Raw genomic sequence first — 20,877 nt, 5'->3', positions numbered from 1 at the left:
GCATTATAACTTCATTGAAGAATCAAATAGTAGATGAAGTGTTACTGAACCAAGTCCTTATTTAAACACACATAGCTCTGGTAAATGGCAAACACTAAGAATAAGTATGATGAACACTTGATGGCAAATGAGTTTGATTATGTATGACTTTTGTCATTATGACTATCCTCCTTTAATTATCTCAGTTTTCCACTTTTGAGTGATGATGGCTGCTGCAGCTTGTACCTTCCTGTTCTGAAGGTGGAATGAAAGAGTATTATTGCTCCTTGTGTTGGTTAAGTCACGTAATTCTATGAATAAAACTTCCTGCTCAAGTATGGGCAGTGTCTGTTGCAGCAAGGCCACAAGGAGGATTAACTCTCCACCGGCTTTCTATTCCTATCCACTTCCTGTGGTAACATGAAGCTACCATTTTTGTGTGTAGTATAGTAGCACTTGAAGGCCCTATTGTGCTATGAGCTGTACATAGTTTTGTGGTTTTCAACCATTTTTTGTTTGCAGACCCCTAAAAAAATTCGAATGGAGGTGCTCTCCCCTTTGGAAATTCAGCCTGTGGTCTGCGGACCCCTACCATAGAAGTCTTAGATTAAAACTGAACAGAATTAAACTATAAATGTTGCATGTGCTTGGTGCTAAACTATGGGCTTCTATGGTAATGACAACACTTCCAGGTTTTGACCTGTAGGTGGGGGTATTCACGTACTTTTGATCAGAAAAACAGAATGCCTTTTCTGGAATCTAAAACTTTATTTTCATAGTCACCTTTTGTGGACCCTTAGACATAGTCTGCGGACCTCCAGGGCTCCACTGATCCCAGGCTGAAAACGACTGACGTAAATATAAAGTTTTGGTTTTTTTTCTTTCTCCTTGATGGCGGCCTAGTCTGTAAACAAGTCGTGATACCCAAGATTGAGGCACTGTGGAATTCCTACATAAGTTACCAGATGTAAACTAGACTCTTTACCCTTTTCGTTTGCTTAGCAATATATTGGTGGTAGTTCAGTGCTTCCAGTTTCCCATAGTGGTATTTGTGCAAACAATAAACCTTTGGTGTCAAGAATGTTAAAATTGCAGTGCTTCGTTGGATGAAGCTTTTTCAAACCTAATAGTTATTTCTTCATGGAATCATTTTGGTTTGGAAGGGATGTAAAACAGACCAGAAGAAGGGATTTATTTATTTATTTGGGGGGGAGGGGGGCAAGACTGACAAAGATCAAGTAACTCAAATCTAGTACTCTGTGTAAAGGTTGACTTAATTATTCCTAATAAATTAATGTTTGTTCTAGCTTTAACTGTCCCCAGTAGTGCTGATTCCACCACCTCCCTTGGCAGCTTGAACTGTTCTTCTAGCTAGGGTTTATTACAGTTGTCCTAATATGAAACTCAAAACCAGGGAGGCCTTCTCCCCCACCCACACCTTGCCCCTTCAGTTAAGATGTGAATGTGCAATAAGCATGTTTTGAGACATTAGTAAGTCCTCCAGAAAAACCAGGGAAGGCCAGAGTTGATCCTGCCATTTCTCAGGTTGTTAAAAAAAAAAAAAAGGGGGGTGGTGGCGGGGAGTGGAAATAAAAATCTCTTGGAAGCCATATTTTTCATCATAAAAGAACAGAAAAGGCACAAGCTCAGTGTTTAAAAAATAAAATCATTTGCAGGTCACTTTTTAAGCCAGTTGTGTTCTGTCTGTTGAGAATATTGAGTCCTGATTTGCTTTTACATGTCTATAGGACAATTAGTTTTCTTTTTTTAAAGTATGTGTGGACTGAGTCATCGTGGCTGTTAAGTATTTCTGCATTTCTTTTCATGTCAGATTTGCTTGCTCTTCTTCCCTGTTGTGTTGTAGACCCAGTATTTTTTTCCCTTTGTTTCTACTGCCTCACTCTTTTTTTTTTTTATTCCCTTTTTGCATCTTTTGTAAATATAGACAGTCTCTGATAACTAGCAGGGCTCAGGATCTGAGACTCATTTTTGACTATTAGTAATGGGTGTAATTTAGTGGGGCTCTGGTGATGGAAACGAGTTTAAATTGCTGGAGGATTTTATGGAAGAAATGACATCTATATTTTGTAGCAATACTGAGCTCATAGAGAATTGTTGCTAAATGTTTTTATTTTTTACTGTACACATTGTATTGATCGAAAAATCAGAGCCTATACATTATGTACTCAAGCCAAGAACATTCTTCTTCTCTTTGTAAACCAAATGACCGTCTTCTGTAATCAGTTTCTTCCTCAAAACTCTACTTCTGGAAAGATTTTTCAATCAAAACACACTAAAGAATTAAAAATAAATACAATCATTTGGAGTTTGGGCCTTCAACTGGTCAGAATTTTTTTTAAATATCTGAACTGTACTTTGCAAGTTAGATTGTTGTAAACCTTTTGGTGCAGTGATCATTTCCTTATTCATGTATTATACAATGTCAAGTAAGCTCATGGCACTCAATAAATAATTGACATATTCTACTAGTACATGTTTAGTTACTATTGCACATGGCTGGAATCTGTTACTCTTGTAGGTTTTCCAGCCACTATCTTTTTATAATAATCAGTCACATATTAGTTAGAAAATCTTCATGTGGTCAAATCTTGTGGTTTGAGTTTCTAAAACCAGTATTTAGTGTGAAATCCATTCAACACTTCTCTTGCCGTTGAGGTCTAGAAGGCATTATGTTATCCATTGCGTCACCATACTTGCTGTCATTTCTAGTTTTTTTTAAAGGTGAAAATAGTACCTGTAGACCCAGATTTACAAATGATTTAGGCACCTAAGGATGTAGATAGGTGCTTTTGTAAATCCTTCTAGGCATTTAAGTGAGTTAGGAAATCAGTGGGATTTAGGCACCTTTGTAAATCCTGCTAGATGCCTGTCTGCATCTTTGGGTGCATAAATACCTTTGTAAATCTGGGTTTTTGTCTGATAACCTTTTTTTATAAAAGTAACAGTGTTTAAGGACACAGAAGGAAGTATACGATACCAGATTAAACAGAAGCTCAGTACATGGTAGATAACCTGTTAGTAGGCTTATTTGTATATAACAGTTGTCAGATGCTGGAGCTATGACTGTACTTTTTCTGTTGTTGTGGCTGCCTGTTGTCTTTCTTTTTCCTCTCCAGTGGTTATTTCCATGCTTTCGTACACTTGAACCTAACTATGTACTAGCTGTTTAGTGTGGGATTGTACAATGCCGCTGCTAAGGAATGCCTAAAGGACTGCTTTTATGATACTGGTGCATGATGTGGCCAGACCTGGCAATCTTGTAGATACTTTGATTGTCCAGCAGGAACCTGCTGGGTAGGAGTTCATCTACAGTGATTTTTATTTTAATTAACTCAGTAGCTCTAGTTAGTGATTTTTTGGGGCTTGTGTTAAAGAATTCATTTAGTATTAGATCTGCTGAAATGGTCTTAAGACTCCAATTTCTTCCTTCTAGTGCATATAGTATATTAGACTAGATTAACCCCATTACCTCTTTATGCTACTTTAGTTGCACCTGCTAACACCTATGTAAATGAAGTGTAACAGCACCTGACTCCTCCCTCCCAGCTAATATGACTACCATTACCATATTCCAATAGCATATTTTTCTTATTATTTCTTGTAAAACTTCTGCAATAGTAAGGACAGTGCTAAACTTGTGGTGATCTTTGAATACACATTATTTCATCATTAACAGATGCATTGATTTTACAAAGATACCCACTGAACTTATCCATAACATCAGAATACCAGTGGAGCATAAGAGAAAGGCTTTAGGATTAGTTTCATGCCAGATACTTTTATAGTAGGCACCAGTCCCATCTTACCTTGCTCACTCAAAGTTCTCATAGAATATAATAGGATATTATAGTATATCAGGATTTCGGGATTCAGATGTAGAGTGAAATGTCTCAAGTTTGAAGTCAAGAGTATGGAATGGCTCCCATCATGTATGTAAAGCTATCTAGAAACTTTTCCTTGTAAAGCAGTTTATTTTAGTGGGTAGAGGCTTTAGTTCTAATACCTATTGATCAATTTTGCTTGTCCTTGCTGTGATAGTTAAAGGACATTCTTTGTACATTAAAAGCTGCTTTATCTGTCACTTCACTAATCGGAAAGCTCTATTACACCAGCATTTCTGATCTTCATTGAAATTCTGGTTTATAGTCCGGTTGGCGTGGGGCCGGCAGGGCGTTGGAAGGGGTGTGGAGCACAGGCTCTGGGAGGAAGTCTGGGTGCAGGAGGGGGCTTGCGCCCAGAGCCTGCTCCCTGCATCCCCATCTGCACCCAAACTCACTCCCTCTTAGTTAACCAGCATTTTTCACTTACTGGCGCCCCCTATTCTCCCAACATGCCAGATAAAACATCTTTTACTGTAGTTATTTTCTGTGTGTATATTACTAGTGCAAATAGTGACATACCATTCTATAACTCACAGGCATTCTTTTATGTCACTCAGAAGCTAATTTTAACTGTAAACCCTCTTATCGAGTTAACACAATAACACATTGAAGAACACCTGCAAATAAACAAATAAAATACTAGATAACTGTAGTTCACCACAGATATCTTGACTGTGTGCAGAATATGGGGTGCAGACATTGACTCTCAGCTGTACAGCAAGAATGCAACATAGTTAAAGGGACAGAGTCAACTTGAAAATCACAGTGGGAGCTGAAGTTTTTATCTGCTCTTGTTACAAGTAGCACCTAGGATTACCTTAAATGAAAGAAATTGGAGGATTTTAATTCCCGCCCCCCATCACTTTTATTTACTTCCTCCATTTGACAGTACTTTCTGCATAGTCAGTTCCAAAGTTGTGCTATTGGTTCTTTGCACTTCCTTTTTCAGACTTTGGGCTAATTTCACTCTCATGTACTGTTACAGAGGTAGCAGGCAGAAAGCTACTGCACATACACTCATCTTCAAGCTTTATTGGTAGTAACAGCAGTGAAGATGGTGCTGAGCAGGCAGGTGTGCGTGCACAGAGAAAAGAAAGAATAGTGGACCTGAGCATGTTGGTTGTCTCGGGTACACTCAGAAGACCCTCCTGAACAAAATTAGGATAGTAGAAGAACCCTTACAAAACTTTTTTGAAAAAGGGAAAATACCTTTTTAAAAGTCAGAATGTACTATTTTAGAGTGTTCTATCAGAAAAATGTTCCTTTTAGATCAACATGATCAGTGGTACATTGTTCTTATACTAGCTCAGAACTCTTCCATTCTAGTATACCCAATAAAGCAACCTAAAAAATAACTGAGGTTCAGTGCCTGCTATCAACTTGGGTACAAATTTCTGGCTAATCAGTGCTAGCCATTCATGGTTTGTTTTTGTTTTTTTTGTCATGAGACAACCCAGTGCAATAACTGATTTCTACAATAAGTATAATGCAGACTCAAGTATAAGTATAATGTAACAACTCTCTTCATAGTTGATTGTCTTTTGTTAAGGCTACCATTGCTTGTCTCAAGTAACTGCAAAGTGCTATTAAACACACTGATGAAATCACACAACAATGATATCTTCATTTGTTTGACAAGGGAAGTTTATCTTTGCATTATCCCTATTTAGATTATAAACTTAATGAGGCACGGACAATGTAATCTGGGGTTTGTTTTATTTTGATTTTTGTAATGAAGTGCTAAGCACGCTATTGACACTTAACAAACAAGTTACTGTTTCTTTTTCAGTAGAATAGTTTTTCATCTGAAAAAAATCAGTGGTGCAGTTAACAATACTTTGAACTTCTATAGTACCTTTTGATCCAAGAATCTAGGAGCACGCATTAGAAACAGTCATTAATTTAATCCCTACAGAACTTCACTGAGGTAGGTAAGTATTAGCCCCCTTTTCTGTTTGTAGTAGCACCTAGAATGTGCTCGGTATTGTCTCTACACAGGAAGAAACAGTCCCAGGTCATTTAAGTGTTCAACTCCCATACTTTGAGTGGGAGCTGGACACTCCAGTGCCCTTTGGAGATTTTCAAAGACACGAAGAAGGCAAGTGATTTGAAGGGTAGAGGAGATATGTATAGTTAAATAGAATTTTATGTAGATTACTTGTAGATTTTTATTAAATATACATAACCTATTCCTGATCAATCCACAGCAGTGTTCCCTCTAATTTTTCCCATGCGTGTGCAGAGTGAATTTTGTTATGTGAGGCGCATTCCTTCCCTCCCACACTCAGCTCTCTGTCCCCGCAGCAGGACCTGGGCTGGGGGGAGATGTGCCTCTTTCCCAGCCACGGCAGGTCCGTGCTGGGGCTGGGTTCGGGCCGGTACTGGGGCGCCCCTCTCCCGGCTGCAGCATGTCCGGGGCAGGTCCATGCTGGGGCCGGCGGGGAGAGGCGCCTCTCCCTGCTGTGGCAAGTCTGGGTCTTGGAGAGACGCATCTCTCCCCGCCGCAGCCCTGAGCCCCTGCGCGGAGCTTAATAGGCAGCTGCACGGCCACACAGCCATGTAGTTTAGAGGGAACTTAGATCCACAGCCTATTCTTGATGCCCAGCTTCGTGTAGGCATTCTGTTAGTTTGATAATAACTATGCTAGCAACAGTTTCAGTAAAAATTTGAATTTTCAGAGCTCTATTGCTACTGCTACATCATGATGGGTAAGGACAACTTCAGCAGTTTCCCCCCCTTGCATGTGCACCTGTATATGTACATTTTTTTTCTTTCAAACATTAGAAAGACTAAATTTTAATTTCTTCCTTTTTACTGAAGGATCTCCGTAAATGTTTGGAATACATGAATGATGTCATTAGAACACAAAATTGCAATCTGAAATGCAGCTCTCTCCCATCCATCGTATATGGTTGAGGAAGTTAACATCCATCACTCTGCATGTGGGTGGTGGATGGTATTTATTTTGTTTTTTCTCAGAGAATAGGACAATGAATACAGTTTAGATCTGGTTATTTTCAGTTCCATGCACTAACAGCTTGACAGTACTCCCTCCCATTCAGCAATAGCAGACACATGCTTAATTTAACAAGTCTTTTGAAAAGATGAAAGAGCTGCACTGCATACAAGCAGTTGTACTGAGAGAGCATATCCCTTCCTTCAGAAAGAATCAGTTAAGCATTATACAACATAAATAGAACAAGGTTTAATGTATCTACCGAATAAGACGTCAGAAGTAAAACCTGACAGCTGACAGACTCCTCAGATATAGGCATTTTAGCTTCCCTCATGACTGCTTCAGAGTCTTTTTTACTTGATAGTATTGCACTGCCTTTCTATTAAACTGTTCCTCCATGTTCTTTACCTCTTTATGCAAAAACAACCAGCTTAGATGTCTTAGTTCATCATCATCTTTGCAGTTTGCTCTAATGATGATATCTATGACCTTCATGAATACAGTATAATAATGCTGGCATAAACACCTATAACCCACCTGTTATCAACATAGGAACAGATTTGCTTTTAAGGGATGTATACTGTTCTTGTTCTGTGTAGTATTAACAGCTTACTTCCAGAGGGGCAACAGATGAGTTGTTAAGGGATTTGGGATTGGGATTTGTGTTCTGATCATTACAAAATAATTTGCAGGTGTCTCTGAAGAGGAAAAGGCAGCTGAACTGCAGAAAACAAAGACTATGTCACTTGTAAACAGGCTGACCGTGGATATTGTAGAAATGGAAGCTCTCCGAAAGTCTGTAGAGGATTTCTTCTGCTTTTGTTATGGTAAGCGCTTAAACTAATTTTAAAAAATCTGAAATAACACTCTTCCTGGGATAGCTAAGCCATCATTAAAGTAGGATGGAGAGTGGCTTATAGTTTCTGCCTTCAGTCTAGAGTACTGCTGAGGTAATGAGCTTAATTTTTCAGTAGTTCTAAAGTGTATTTAAACTCCAAAGAGTTTGCTGTCTTATACATGTTTCACTGCACATGAACATTCTGAATGTTCCATGGAGCAGCTTTCTTTTAAGCAAGAACGAAATATGTAACCTAATGGTAATTCTCTGCACTGTCAGCTGTGCAACTTGTGCTTAATTCCTGAATTTCTGTCTTACCCTGCCCCCAAAGCAATCAAGGTCTTGCAGTGTTGTAGGGGAAGCATGTTCCTCTCCAGAGGAAGAGGATGTATTACAGTTTCCATCTTTTAACTAAGGAGACATTGCATCATGTTACTCAATGAAGATCTTCTTTGGTCAATTAGAAAGTGGCTTTGAAGGAAGCCTCGTGCTGCAATCCCCCTTGAGAAGAATGGTAACAGAAATAGCAGACCATAGGGTGGGAATGTACAACAGGGAAGAACATGGTTCAGAGACATGGGGAGAAACTTAGGACTCGGAAGAAGGAAGGAAAAAATATGAAAGCCTAGCTTGTTGTATTTAATCTTACGTATTTTTTGTTTCCCAACAATTTATTTTATTTTACAGGTAAAGCTTTAGGGAAGTCAACGGTAGTCCCTGTGCCATATGACAAGATTCAAAGGGACCAGTCGGCAGTGGTAGTGCAGGGCCTTCCTGAAGGACTTGCATTTAAACATCCAGCAAATTATGATGTGACAACACTGAAATGGATTTTGGAAAACAAATCGGGGATCTCATTTGTGATCAAAAGGTTACATTCTCTTTTATTGGTTTGTCCACTTAAATCAGAACAGCTAATTGATATTTTTCTGTGGGTACCTTAAATGCTACAATTTTTAAAAATTATGTGCATATACTGTCTGTTACATGAAAAATTCAGTGTTTGTATTTAAATGTCATACTACCAAATGGGTAATGGTATTACTTTTTCTTTCTTTGTGTTAATGCAGGCCTTTCCTAGAGCCAAAGAAACACCTAGGTAAGTATCAAGTTGTTTGCAGTAAACAAAACATGAAAATTATAATTAGAATATATATTTTTATCTTCAATTCTTTGAGGAGTTAGGGCACCTATAAACACATCTATTATAAATATTCTATTTGGCAGAAATGCCTAGATTGTGGTTTGACTTATTCACTTGGAAAACAGAATGGTTCCATAACCTTTGTGCCTTCTACCGAGAACCACTGACTGGGGAGAGAATTAATTCTAATATGTTCAATCCTCGTACAGTACTTGTCTTACCGTGAATCAAGTATTATCCCCATTATAGAGAAGGGAAAACCGATCCACAGAAAGGCCAAGTGACTTGCCTAAAACTCCATAGAGAATCACTGTCAGACCAGGGATTAACACTCATGGGTTCCTCTCTCCCAGTGCTTTGGTTAGACCACAACTCTCTGATTGCTTATTGGAGGCCCATGTATCATCTGTAGAAATGTCTTTTATGGATATAGTGGAGTATGCCAATTCCAAGTATTAATGCAAGTGTGTTTGCATGTGTTGGGGAAGGGACTTCTTTAAGCAACAGCTGACTTGTCAGGAACAAGAATTTCATGCCAGCCTATTTAAAGCCAATACAGAGCCCAGTGTTTGCTGCTCCCCACTGTGAAGGGCTACCACAGGGCTTCCATCTTGCAGAGGTCATTGCTTAGGGATAAATTTCACTTTCTGAAAACAATGTCCTCCTACACACACAGTCTGATTTGCAGGGCAGTATAGACACACCTTTAGACATGTAAGATTTTGATGTAATAGAAATGGCAAAGATTCCATTAATGAACAAAATGATGCTAAGGTAAAAAGTAGGTTTCAGTATGTTTAAGAACTATGTAGAAATGTCCATAATTCCTATTCCAATAATATTTATGCACCTAACCGCAATATAGAAACAGGGTAGCAAGATTGCCAAAACAGACTGGATAGTTTAATAATGTTGAGACACAGCATCAATTTAGCTTTGTTATGACTTCCAGTAACAATGATGACAGGGATAGATAAAATGTTTACGTTTTTAATAAAAGATATTCTAAAGTAATATTGTATTAGTGTTGCTTTTTAGGCTATAAACCAGGGGTGGGCAAACTACGGCCCGCGGGCCACATCCGGCCCTCCAGCCGATTTAATCCGGCCCTCAAGCTCCTGCTGGGGAGCAGGGTCTGGAGCCGCTCCACATGCGTGAATTGCGGCTCCCGGAGTCGGCGGCATGTGCCTCCCTCCAGCTCCTACGTTTAGGGGCAGCCAGGGGGCTCCACGTGCTGCCCCTGCCCCAAGCGCCGCCCCCCGCAGCTCCCAATGGCTGGGAACTGTAGCCAATGGGAGCTGCAGGGGCAGCGCCTGCAGACAGGGCAGTGTGCAGAGCCGCCTGGCTGCGCTTCCACGTAGGAGCCAGAGGGGGGACATGCCGCTGCTTCCAGGAGCTTCTTGAGGTAAGCGCCGCCCAGATCCTGCACCCCTGGGCCCCTGCCCCAGCCCTGATCCCCCTCCCGCCCTCTGAACCCCTCAATTCCAGCCCGGATCACCCTCCTGCATCCCAAATCCCTCAGCCCCACTCCAGAGCTCGCACCTCCTCCGGAGCTCTCATCTCTCCCTCCTCTCTCTCTCCCCCCTCCCCCCCCCCCAAACTCCCTATCCTAGCCTGGAGCCCCCTCCCATACCCTGAACTCCTCATTTCTGGATCTGCCCCAGCTAGGGTGACCAGACGTCCCAATTTTATCGGGACTGTCCCGATATTTGCTGCGTTGTCCCTCGTCCTGACCAATGTTTGGTCGGGACACTGGACAAAAAAGAAATTTTGCCCTCAGCTCTGGCGCTCGCCCCCCACCCCCCCTCGCCCCGGCTCCGCCCCCTCCTTCCCCCATTGGCTCCCTCCCCAAATCCCCGTCCTGGCCCCGCCTCTTCCCCAACCACGCAGCATTCCTCCTCCCTCCCAGGCTTGCAGCATGGCGGCGAAAGCCTGGAGGGAGGGGGTGGCTGCGGTGCCTGGATCCTGGAGCTGGTGAGTCAGCTCTGGCACCCGGGCACCGGGCGGGCAGGCAAGGGAGGGAGACGGGGGGCTCAGCTGTGAACCCCCCCGCCGCGCCAGAGGGCTTCTGCCCGGGCTGCTGCACCCGGGGCCGGGAGTGCAGCCTGGAGGCTGCTCCAGCCCTGCAGCCCGCGGGGCAGCGCGGTGGGTTCAGTCGGGGGCAGCGCAGAGCGGGCAGGGGCCAGGTGGGCGGCGCGGGCCGAATCCCTGCTGCTGCCAGGGAGCCCCGCGCCTCTCCCTCCCGCTCACGGCTGCGGCTCCTTCCTGGCGGGACGCGCCCCCCGGCCTGCCCCGTGCACATGCGGCGTGCGTCCAGCTGCTCCTTCCCGGCGGGAGGGAGACTAGGCGCGGGGGACGCGCGCCGCATGTGGCCGGGGCAGTGGGAGGCGCGTCCCGCCGGGAAGGAGCCACAGCCGCGAGCGGGAGAGAGAGGCGCGGGGCTCCCTGGCAGCCGTGGGGATTCGGCCCCTGCCGCCCACCCGGCTCCTGCCCGCTCCGCGCTGTCCCCGCCCGGACCCACCGCGCCCCGCATGTGCACGGGGCAGGCCGGGGGGCTGGAGGCTCCGCTCGGAGGGCAGCGCGGGGCCGGGGCCTGCTAATGCCCCAGGCCCCTTTAAAACTTTTTTTTTTTTGCTCCGCCCCCCCTTTTTTTTGCTCCGCCCCGTCCCGATATTTTATATTACTAATCTGGTCACCCTAGCCCCAGCCCTGATCCCCCTCCCATCCTCCAAACCCCTCTGTCCCAGCATGGAGCACCCTCCTACACCCCAAATCCCTCATCCCCAGCCCCACCCCAGAGCCTGCACCTCTAGCCAGAGCCCCAGCCTGGAGCCCCCTCCCGCACCCTGAACTCCTCATTTCTGGCCCCAACCCAGAACCTGTACCCCCAGCCAGAGCCCTCACCCCCTCCTGCACCTCAACCCCAATTTCATGAGCATTCATGGCCCGCCATACAATTTCCATACCCAGATGTGGCCCTCAGGCTAAAAAGTTTGCCCACCCCTGCTATAGACAGTAACAACAAATCTTTCTTATAAAAGCACAAGCTCTCTGAACACAACTTTCTGTAGATATTTGTGAAACTCAAATTAAATCCTGTTTAGCAAAACAGTATTAATTTATCTTTGTGGCATTTTAAACTTGTATATAATGTAAATGACGTATAAGAAAACTGTAGATCGTATCTTCATTTTCAGGAGCTCATGTGACTGTTACAGATTCTACACGCACAGTTACACCACCAAGTGGAAGGTAAAATGTCTTTTTTTCCTATCGGAAATATAGCTACATATATGTAACAGTTGTGGGCTTTTTTTTCTGTCTGATGAATACAGCACCTTTAAAAAGGAGAGAGAGAGAGAGAATGAGAGCACTCTGTACACTTTTATGGTTTTCGGTGTCTAGTATGTATTTTTATAGGGCATGTAACTTTCTTGAAACTTTTTTCTGTCTGAATAAGCTTTGCTTACCTAAGATCAAAAATGGCATGTAGTCAAACTTCCTCTTACTCTTGGCTGTGTGTATATGTACAAGTTCTTCAGAACTCAATGGATATCAGTTTCACTTCAGCCTACATGAGTGATATATAATAACATAATTCATATGTTATCATTCAGTAATGAGCTTGTCGCATGCAGCAGTATGTCACAAGTATGTGCATCAAGCTTAATCCTTCCCACTGTCTCTTCCATTAAATGTCATACAATTTTACCATTTGGCAGTGTCCGGAACAAGTTAGAAATTCATGAATGTAAAATTGATGTTGCAAAATGCAAATTTGTATAGAATTATATGCTTCTGAATACACATTTTACTAAAAATAGTGCAGTTCTGTAATACTAAGGCCTTGGCTACACTGGCGCTGTACAGCGCTGCAACTTGCTGCGCTCAGGGGTGTGAAACCCCCCCCCCCCCCGAGCGCAGCGAGTGCAGCGCTGTAAAGCACCAGTGTAATCAGAGCCTGCAGCGCTGCACGCTCCCTTGCAGCGCTGCAAGCTATTCCCCTCGGAGAGGTGGAGTACTTACAGCGCTGTGACTACACTCGCGCTTCACAGCGCTGCCGCAGTAGCGCTGGGAAGTCCTGAGTGTAGCCAAGGCCTAAATATGTCTTAAAGAAGTTGGGTAGGGAATTAATGATATTGAAAGCCACATATGATACTCCAGAATAGCTACTACATGGCACTGTGAATTTTTTCTCTTAACTTCTTTATATCACTTCCAAGTTGTTATTAGATAATATGAGCACTTCAGAAACTTCCATAAGCATGTTGTAGATTCTTCTTTTTTAATTTTGTGGGTTTTTTCCCTTCAGTGGCCCTCCTGTCCAAGTAAAAACAGAACCAAATGAGGATTCTGGTACGTAACTTTGTTTTGTACTTCTTTGCAAAACATTCTGAGCAAGCAGCCTTAATTTCAAGTGGTTGCATTTAGATAGCGGTAGACAACGCAAACAGAAATGCGCTAGAACAGCAGCAATTGACTGCAATAAATAAATAAATATATTAACAAACTCCTTTCTTCATTTAACCAAACTATAGCCTACTAATGACTAAGTACTATAGGATTTAATTGGTCCAAAGTATCCATTTTGAGGACTGAGAAATAATGGCCTATACAGTTTTATAAAACATCTAATATAATTGTACTAATGACAATGTCATAAGACTGTAAATAGATGGGAGGATTAGACTACAACTTCTTCCCCATTTTTCTTTAGTTTTCTACATCCTTTGGGTGGAGGGAAGAATTAACTAGCCCTGTCAGCTATAATATTCAGTCCTAACGTATGGGCTTAATATCCCTTAATATTTATCCTAGATAGTGTACATTCACAGATGCTGTGTAGATTAATGATTTTTAGCTCACTTAATACATACAAAGAGTCAATGTGCTTTCTTGTTTTTGTAAAGTAATCAGTCACAGAAGAGACTGAAAAGAAGAAGAGGAGTCTAATCTTTGCTGCAAATGTTGCTAGAACATTTGCAGCATTATTAATGCTGTTCAGCAGACTCTTGGGGTGGTAATCTTCCTCTAGTCAAAATGTTTTGAAAACATTTTGGAATCCATTTGACGACATGCTTAGAGCATTGCTTAGCAGAATGTAGACCTTTTCAAGGCCCTACAGTGCTGCTGCACACAGCAAAATGATTCAGTTCCAGAAATCTCTAGATTTCAACTGAATTTACTTTATATAAACATAAGTGAGCAAAAATTAGTTTAGAAGTGCCATGTGCGTAGGAGGGGATGCAAAACTTTTATGATTGGTGATTGTGTACAAGAAGGGAAGAACCCAGCTTGACTTTTTGGATCCAAGGTTGAGTTGCAGGACTAGCAGGTTAGAAAAAAGAAATAGGGTAAATTGAACCTATTTGATAGGGAAGTTATTGAGATAAAAGAAACCTAGAACTCCACTATACCATTTTTAAAATATAATAACTTAGCACATTACTTCAAACTGGTTGCTCCTCTTTGTGCAATAAAGACAAGATAGAAATTTGTTTTTGAATCCCTTTATCATGTGTCTGCGTATGTGATTGGGTTACTTTTCGGTTGCTTCTGCAGGAATTTCACTGGAGATGGCAACAGTAACAGTAAAAGAGGAATCGGAGGATCCTGACTACTATCAGTATAATATTCCAGGTAATATTAGCTTGCATATATTTTGTCACATAAGATGTTATATCTAAGTGTGACAACTGCTGTTTTTTCCTGTCTTTAGACACATTGTAGTTGCGTAGCTAAACTAGACTTATTTGTTCTAATACAAAACCTCCATGCTGGTAGCCATTTAAGTAACTCTCAATGAAGCAAATAGGCATCCAGCTACTGCAACAGAATTGGGCGCTCCCCCACCCCTACGCGGGTAAATGACATTATAGATCACTGAAAGTAAGCTAGTATTAAATAACTACATTGAGCTGATAGAACTGTGGAAGAACTCTACACTTTATTTTGTTTTGGTGATGGGCTTGCAAAATGTAACCCCAGTGACAACTTTTTGTCACCTTTTTACCAGGCATTGTGCTAAAGGCTGTCTGGCTCAACGCTTCATCTACCATAAAAATTTAATTGTCTAAAACTGGTTCCGTTTTTTTCATTGCAAAAGTGTCAGTAAATCTGACAGCATTTTTCATTGATTGCTGTTTGTAGTGATCCAATTTTGGTTTTGTTTTCCAAATTTTTTTTTACATTTTTCTGATTGTGAAAAAAATCCACTATGTGATGCACCTGACCCATCAGGATTGGCAAGAACAAAAACAAATAAAAAAAACTCAAACAAAAAACATTTTTAGGCCTGGCATAATTCAATTTTTATTTTTTATAATTTCAATATAGAATATTGATGTATGCAGTGTTATAGCCGTGTCAGTCACAGGATATTAGAGAGACGAGGTGGATGAGGTAATATCTCTTATTTTACCAATTTCTGGTAAAAGTTAGCTTGAAAGATTTAAATTTTCAGTTGTGGGAAATTATGGAGGCTCAGACAGTAATTACTTAATGACAATAGATATTGAGATTCAAAAAGTTAAAGCTTCATAACCAATAAAACACAAATTATCAACATTGTATGTCAAAAATATATAAGTAAATAACCTTAAATCAGACTCAAGTTCTCAAGCAGTATTTTTCTTTCTTTGCCTATCTGTAAACTTTGATTATCATTGATGGAAATATTTTTTCATTGGTTTGGGTGTGTACAGTGAAATCAATGTTTATTGACATTTACTGATAAAAAGAAATCTAATCATTCCAAGACTAAACATTTTGCAGAACAAAGTCATGCAAGCATAATTGTGTTAAAGTTTCTGTTAGATTTTTGAAAAAAGAGAGAGCTTCAAATATATCAAAGTTTTTGCTAAAACTTTTCAAATTTTGGAAAAGGGGGCTATTTTTTGATGGGAGGGAAAAAATTGTTCAGGATATTTTGACCATGTATATATAAGTCTAAGGATCTTTTTCAGCTATTTACAGCTTTGTTCAGCGTGTGCCTATGGGGCTTAAATCTTGCATATTAGTCTCGACCTGGGAACCATGATACTACTACTCATGCTCAGAATTTAGATTGTAAAATCTCTGGAGTAGGGACTGTCTTTGATATCTGTATACAGTGCCCAGCACAATGGAGCCAAGGACTCTAGGTGCTGCTATAAAACAAACAAGAGTCAGATCCAGATTTCGACAAAGTAGTAATCAGTTGTTATTTTTAGGACCAAATTGTGCCCTCTATATGATGTACAACTCTCGTTGGCTTCACTGGGAGATGCATGCATGCATCTCTGGGGGAAATTTAGACCTTAGTATGAAATGTAGTCTGACTCTATTTTTAACAATCAGTATTGAAACAGACTTCATAACTACCCCAGTCTCCTTGCATACATAGCAACACATAGTGATGCAGTGTGTTTGCATGAGTTAGGGAAATACCATATATTCAGTAACTCTCTGCTAGGGACTAAGTAAAAGAACTAAAGCAACCACCCAAACAAAGCAAAATAAAACCTTGCACCCGAAAGGTACATGTATATCTTCAGCAATATTGTCTGGTGAAAAGTAAGTGATGGAAAAGTTTGTATAAAAAATAACAAAACCTATAAAATGAATGCTTATTGTATTAGTCTTATGAAAGCTGAATTGGTTGTTATGCTGTTTTTCCTTAATTTTTGGGAAGAAGTTTTGAGCACCCATGTCACTGGATTTCATCTACATGCTAATTACCACATCTGACTTTTACTAACCTAACATCATATTTTATCCACAAACACAATGTATTTAATTACACTGACTCAAGACCTCTTTATTTCTAACTTGGTAGAGAATTCTTATCTCAGAATTCCACATGCACATAGACCCTTTCACAAAACATCGTAAAACTGTATCTCAAGTGTTATAAACACCTCTACCTCGATATAACACGACCCGATATAACACGAATTCGGATATAACGCGGTAAAGCGGGGGGCGGGGCTGCGCACTCCGGTGGATCAAAACAAGTTCAATATAACGCGGTTTCACCTATAACGCGGTAAGATTTTTTTGGCTCCCGAGGACAGCGTTATATCGAGGTAGAGGTGTAATTCTGTACATCTTGAGCTGATTTTGCCAAATGTTTTGAAACATATTTATGACAAAATTACACACTGACTTCCTATTGGAGGACTCCGTACAGAACCCAGACCATCTCAGGAAATGAAGATAAGATTTTCATGGGAAAGATGAGGGTGAAGTACCTTTAGTGCCAGAACCAGATACCAGCACTGTAACAAGTAACCAGATGGAATTTATTTCTGTACATGAAAATTCATTCATTTTTACAAAAAACGGAGAACAAAAATATAGTGACAAAAACCCTAAGTGACATGCACAATCAGCAATCCTATTTCTCATCAACACTGAATGAAATGAGACCTGTTCAAGATATATCATCCGTAGAACTAAACACTTTACTAGCATACTACTTTCTTCGTATGAAAATAATTAATTGTGACTATGAATTCCTCACTCTGCGATCAGTATTCCAATGTACTGAAGGTTACTTACAACAAGCCAGTTATTCCACCAGCCTAACTAATGCATTCTTCGAAGATACCAGAGATGGCTTGAAATTAAAACAAAGAGAACTGAAAACAAAAGGAAAAGTCTGCAAACAAAATGCATCTGACAAAGTGACCAATGAGCTTGTAAACCAGTTATACTTGACAAATCAGCTTGGACCACACAGTGCCAATTCCCTTCAAAACACAATGTGGATGAATAATATAATGTGTTTTGGAATTTGAGGGAATGATGAAATGAGGCAGCAAAAATGGGGAGACATCCAACTGAAGCAAGATGAAAATGGAAAAGAATATATTCAATTTGAAAAAAAGAGCCAACCCAAAGCTAGAAAAAGAATGACCCTAATGACTCTTAAATTCAAAAGGTTACACTCGCCGTAAAAATACAGAAAGATGTCCAGTTCTAACTACAAATATTTTTTTCTCTAGTGGAGATCATCCAGAATGCTAGAAGGAAGTGTCCCATTTCATCTTGCTAAAAATTGTAAATCCACTTTGCAACAAGTTGATCTGCAATGGTATAAGAGCCAGACACTGGGAATTCATTTAATAGAATCCATCTTAAAAACCACTATAGAAAAAGCAGGAATTCATACAGAAAGGAAAATAACAAACCACACTGTTACCAAACACTTAATATAGAAGTTAAATGGCCATCAGATATAATTAACTGGCATAATGCAGATAAATGGATACAGACCATTTCAAAGCATAAATGACTATTCAAAAGTTCTTCCATTGTTATATACAGTGTTGTTTTAGCCATGTTGATACCAGGATATTACCTCACCCACCTTGTCTCTGATATTTTTTTATTGGACTATCTTCTGTTGGTGAGAGACAAACTTTTGAGCTTACGCAGAGCTCTTCAAGTCTGGGAAATGTCAGCTAAATACAAGGTGGAACTGATGGTTTAGCGTAAGTAGTTAACAAGCATTTCAAGGGACCATTCTAGGCAAAGTGGCCTGTTAACACCCCTTCAGGGAGGAAAGGAAGGCAGGGCAGGGGGAAGCAGCGGGGCAGGGCACCGGGATGAGTAGTTGGGTTATAGATTGTTGTAATAAGCCATTAATGCAGTGTCTCTATTCAGTCCATGATTTCTAGTGTCTAGCAGAGTTATGAATTTAAGCTCCCAGGCTTGTTTTTTTTAAAATGTTGTGCAGGTTTCCTTTGAGGATGAGGATTGATAGGTCAGAGGAGATAGTGATCACTTTGTGAAAAGTGTTTGGTGTTGTAGTGTTTTTGTCTGATCATTTTCCTGTATGAGTTCATTCGAGAGAGTAGTGATTGTCTAGTTTCACACACACAGTTGCTACTGGGGCATTTAGTGCACTGGATGAGGTACACCACATTTTGTGATAGGCATGTGTAGTATTCATGGATCTTGAAAGGTGTGTTGGGGGTGAGGAGTGTTGATCATTGTATCAGTGGAGCTATGTCTACAGGTTTTGCATCTGTTGTTCTGGCAGTGTCTTGTGCCCCTTGGAGTTGGTGTGTCCTGGGTCTGGGGAGCTTGCTTCTGATAAGCTTGGAGAGGTTCGGATGTCGTTTAAAGCCCAGAAGAGGAGGTTCAGGAAACATTTTTTTCAGGATGGGGTCCTCCTTAAGTATGAGTTGTAGTTGTTTAATACCCTGTAGGGGTTCCGTTGTGGGCCAGAGGGGGTTTTATTTCTGTATTGAAGCATTTCACAAAATGATCACTCTATGGGCTTGTCTACACTGCCACTTACAGTGCTGAAACTTTCCTCGCTCAGGGGTGTGAAAAAGTTTCAGCGCTGTAAAGTGGCAGTGTAGACAGTGTGCCAGCCCTGGGAGCTACTCCCTTCATGGAGGAGGTATTTTTTTACAGCGCTGGGAGAGCCGCAACTACACGGCAGCACTTTAATGTCATCTGTGTAGACATACCCTATATCTGACCTATCAGTTCTCATCCTCAAAGGAAACCTGCACAACACTTTAAAAAGACGAGCCTGGAAGCTTAAATTCATAACTCTGCTAGACACAAAAATCATGGGCTGAATAGAGACACTGGATTTATGGCTTATTACAACAATTTGTAACAATTTGTTGTATGGCTTATTACAACAATCACTAACCCCCTCTTTTTGTGACTGTAGAGGTGTTAACAGGCCACTCTACCTTGAATGGTCCCTTACAATATGCGCTGACTAGTTATGCTAAACAGTCTGTTCCACCTTGCATTTAATGGTGACACTCAAAATACCTTTCCCAGACTTGAAGAGGAGGAGCTCTGTGTGGCTTGAAAGCTTGTCTCTCTCACCATCAGAGGTTGATCCAATAAAAGATATTACTTCACCCACATTGTGTGTCTAATATTTTTCCTGTTACTTATGTGATTTCTCTTGTCCCTTAGGGCAGATCTACACTACAGGGCTTAGTCGACCTAAGTTCCGCAACTCCAGCTACGTGAATAACGTAGCTGGAGTTGATGTAGCTTAGGTGGACCTTTTGCGATGTCTACACCACGCTGGGTCGATGGGAGAAACTCCCCCGTCCACTTACCTTACGCTTTTCATTCTGGTGGAGTACCGGAGTTGACGGGAGACCAATCTGTGGTCGATTTTAGCAGGTCTTCACTAGAGCTGCTAAATCGACCCCTACTGGATCAATCACCACACCGTCAATCCCTGGTAAATGTAGACCTGCCCTAAATGTCCCACCTTGTTAGCAGGTGTGGGAATCCAGGAGGGATCTACAGGTCAGTTGCTGAATCTTCAGGGCAGGCATGGCTCATAAGATTTCAACCATGAATATAATATAAATGAAGTGGGAGTATCCCTCTGGCACAGGGATCCAGGGCCTGTGACAAGACAGGTCTTGAGGAAAGGAATCCTAGAAAGAGGATTTAGTTTGAGTTCATAGAGTTAGTTTGAAATTATCATTTTGGTAATAAACCAGACTCCGAAAGGGGAATGTCTTTTACTCTGTAATGCGTATGTAGTTCTTATTTGGAGCTGGGTTGGGACCCTGCCAGTTTACATGTAATACCAGAATAGTAATGGTTGGCACATTAGTCACTGATAGCAATTATGTCACACAGATTTAAGAAACCTGGGACTGGACACTGCCTTTTTTCTGTTTTACTTGGTCATTATTTAATCTCCAAATGAATTCTTATTAATGCTTGAGTACTTTCACTGCCTGTAGCCAAACCTGTTGTAGCCCGCGGTTGTTAGGCACGCAGCAGGATTGTGTCTTTTAGATACCCCATGTAAATTGGTGAAGTCCTCACCTAGTTCCAGACTAGAACTACATACTCGTATAATCCGAAAGTGTCTTGACGCTAAGAGATGAAAAAGAGTATAAAAATTACACACCCACCAATCGCTCACTTTAAGTCATGGTAATTTCAACCCTTTTTGAAAATATAGTTTGTCCAATCAAGTTAAGTGAAACTATCCCAAACCACTAAAAGATACCAATTAGTAATCATAATTGTTTTAATGTAATTCCAAGAGATTTTCTCTTCTGAGTATAGC

At 41.1% G+C, this 20,877-nt stretch overlaps 1 protein-coding gene across 5 annotated transcripts in view; it reads left to right on the top strand.

Annotated features, from left to right (window-relative positions):
- GTF2I (general transcription factor IIi) overlaps positions 1 to 20,877 on the top strand; it is a 62,650-nt gene that overhangs the window by 3,060 nt on the left and 38,713 nt on the right. For all 5 annotated transcript variants that reach the window (XM_065418458.1, XM_065418454.1, XM_065418457.1 and 2 more), the window contains exons 3-8: positions 7,530 to 7,664; positions 8,363 to 8,546; positions 8,746 to 8,774; positions 12,017 to 12,071; positions 13,132 to 13,175; positions 14,382 to 14,459. In XM_065418458.1, the coding sequence (XP_065274530.1) occupies positions 7,530 to 7,664; positions 8,363 to 8,546; positions 8,746 to 8,774; positions 12,017 to 12,071; positions 13,132 to 13,175; positions 14,382 to 14,459 (525 nt within the window). The remainder of the gene's footprint in view (positions 1 to 7,529; positions 7,665 to 8,362; positions 8,547 to 8,745; positions 8,775 to 12,016; positions 12,072 to 13,131; positions 13,176 to 14,381; positions 14,460 to 20,877) is intronic.

Source organism: Emys orbicularis, chromosome 17 (assembly GCF_028017835.1).
Source record: "Emys orbicularis isolate rEmyOrb1 chromosome 17, rEmyOrb1.hap1, whole genome shotgun sequence".
Lineage (NCBI taxonomy): Eukaryota > Metazoa > Chordata > Testudines > Emydidae > Emys > Emys orbicularis.
This window is presented reverse-complemented; position numbering and strand designations above follow the sequence as displayed.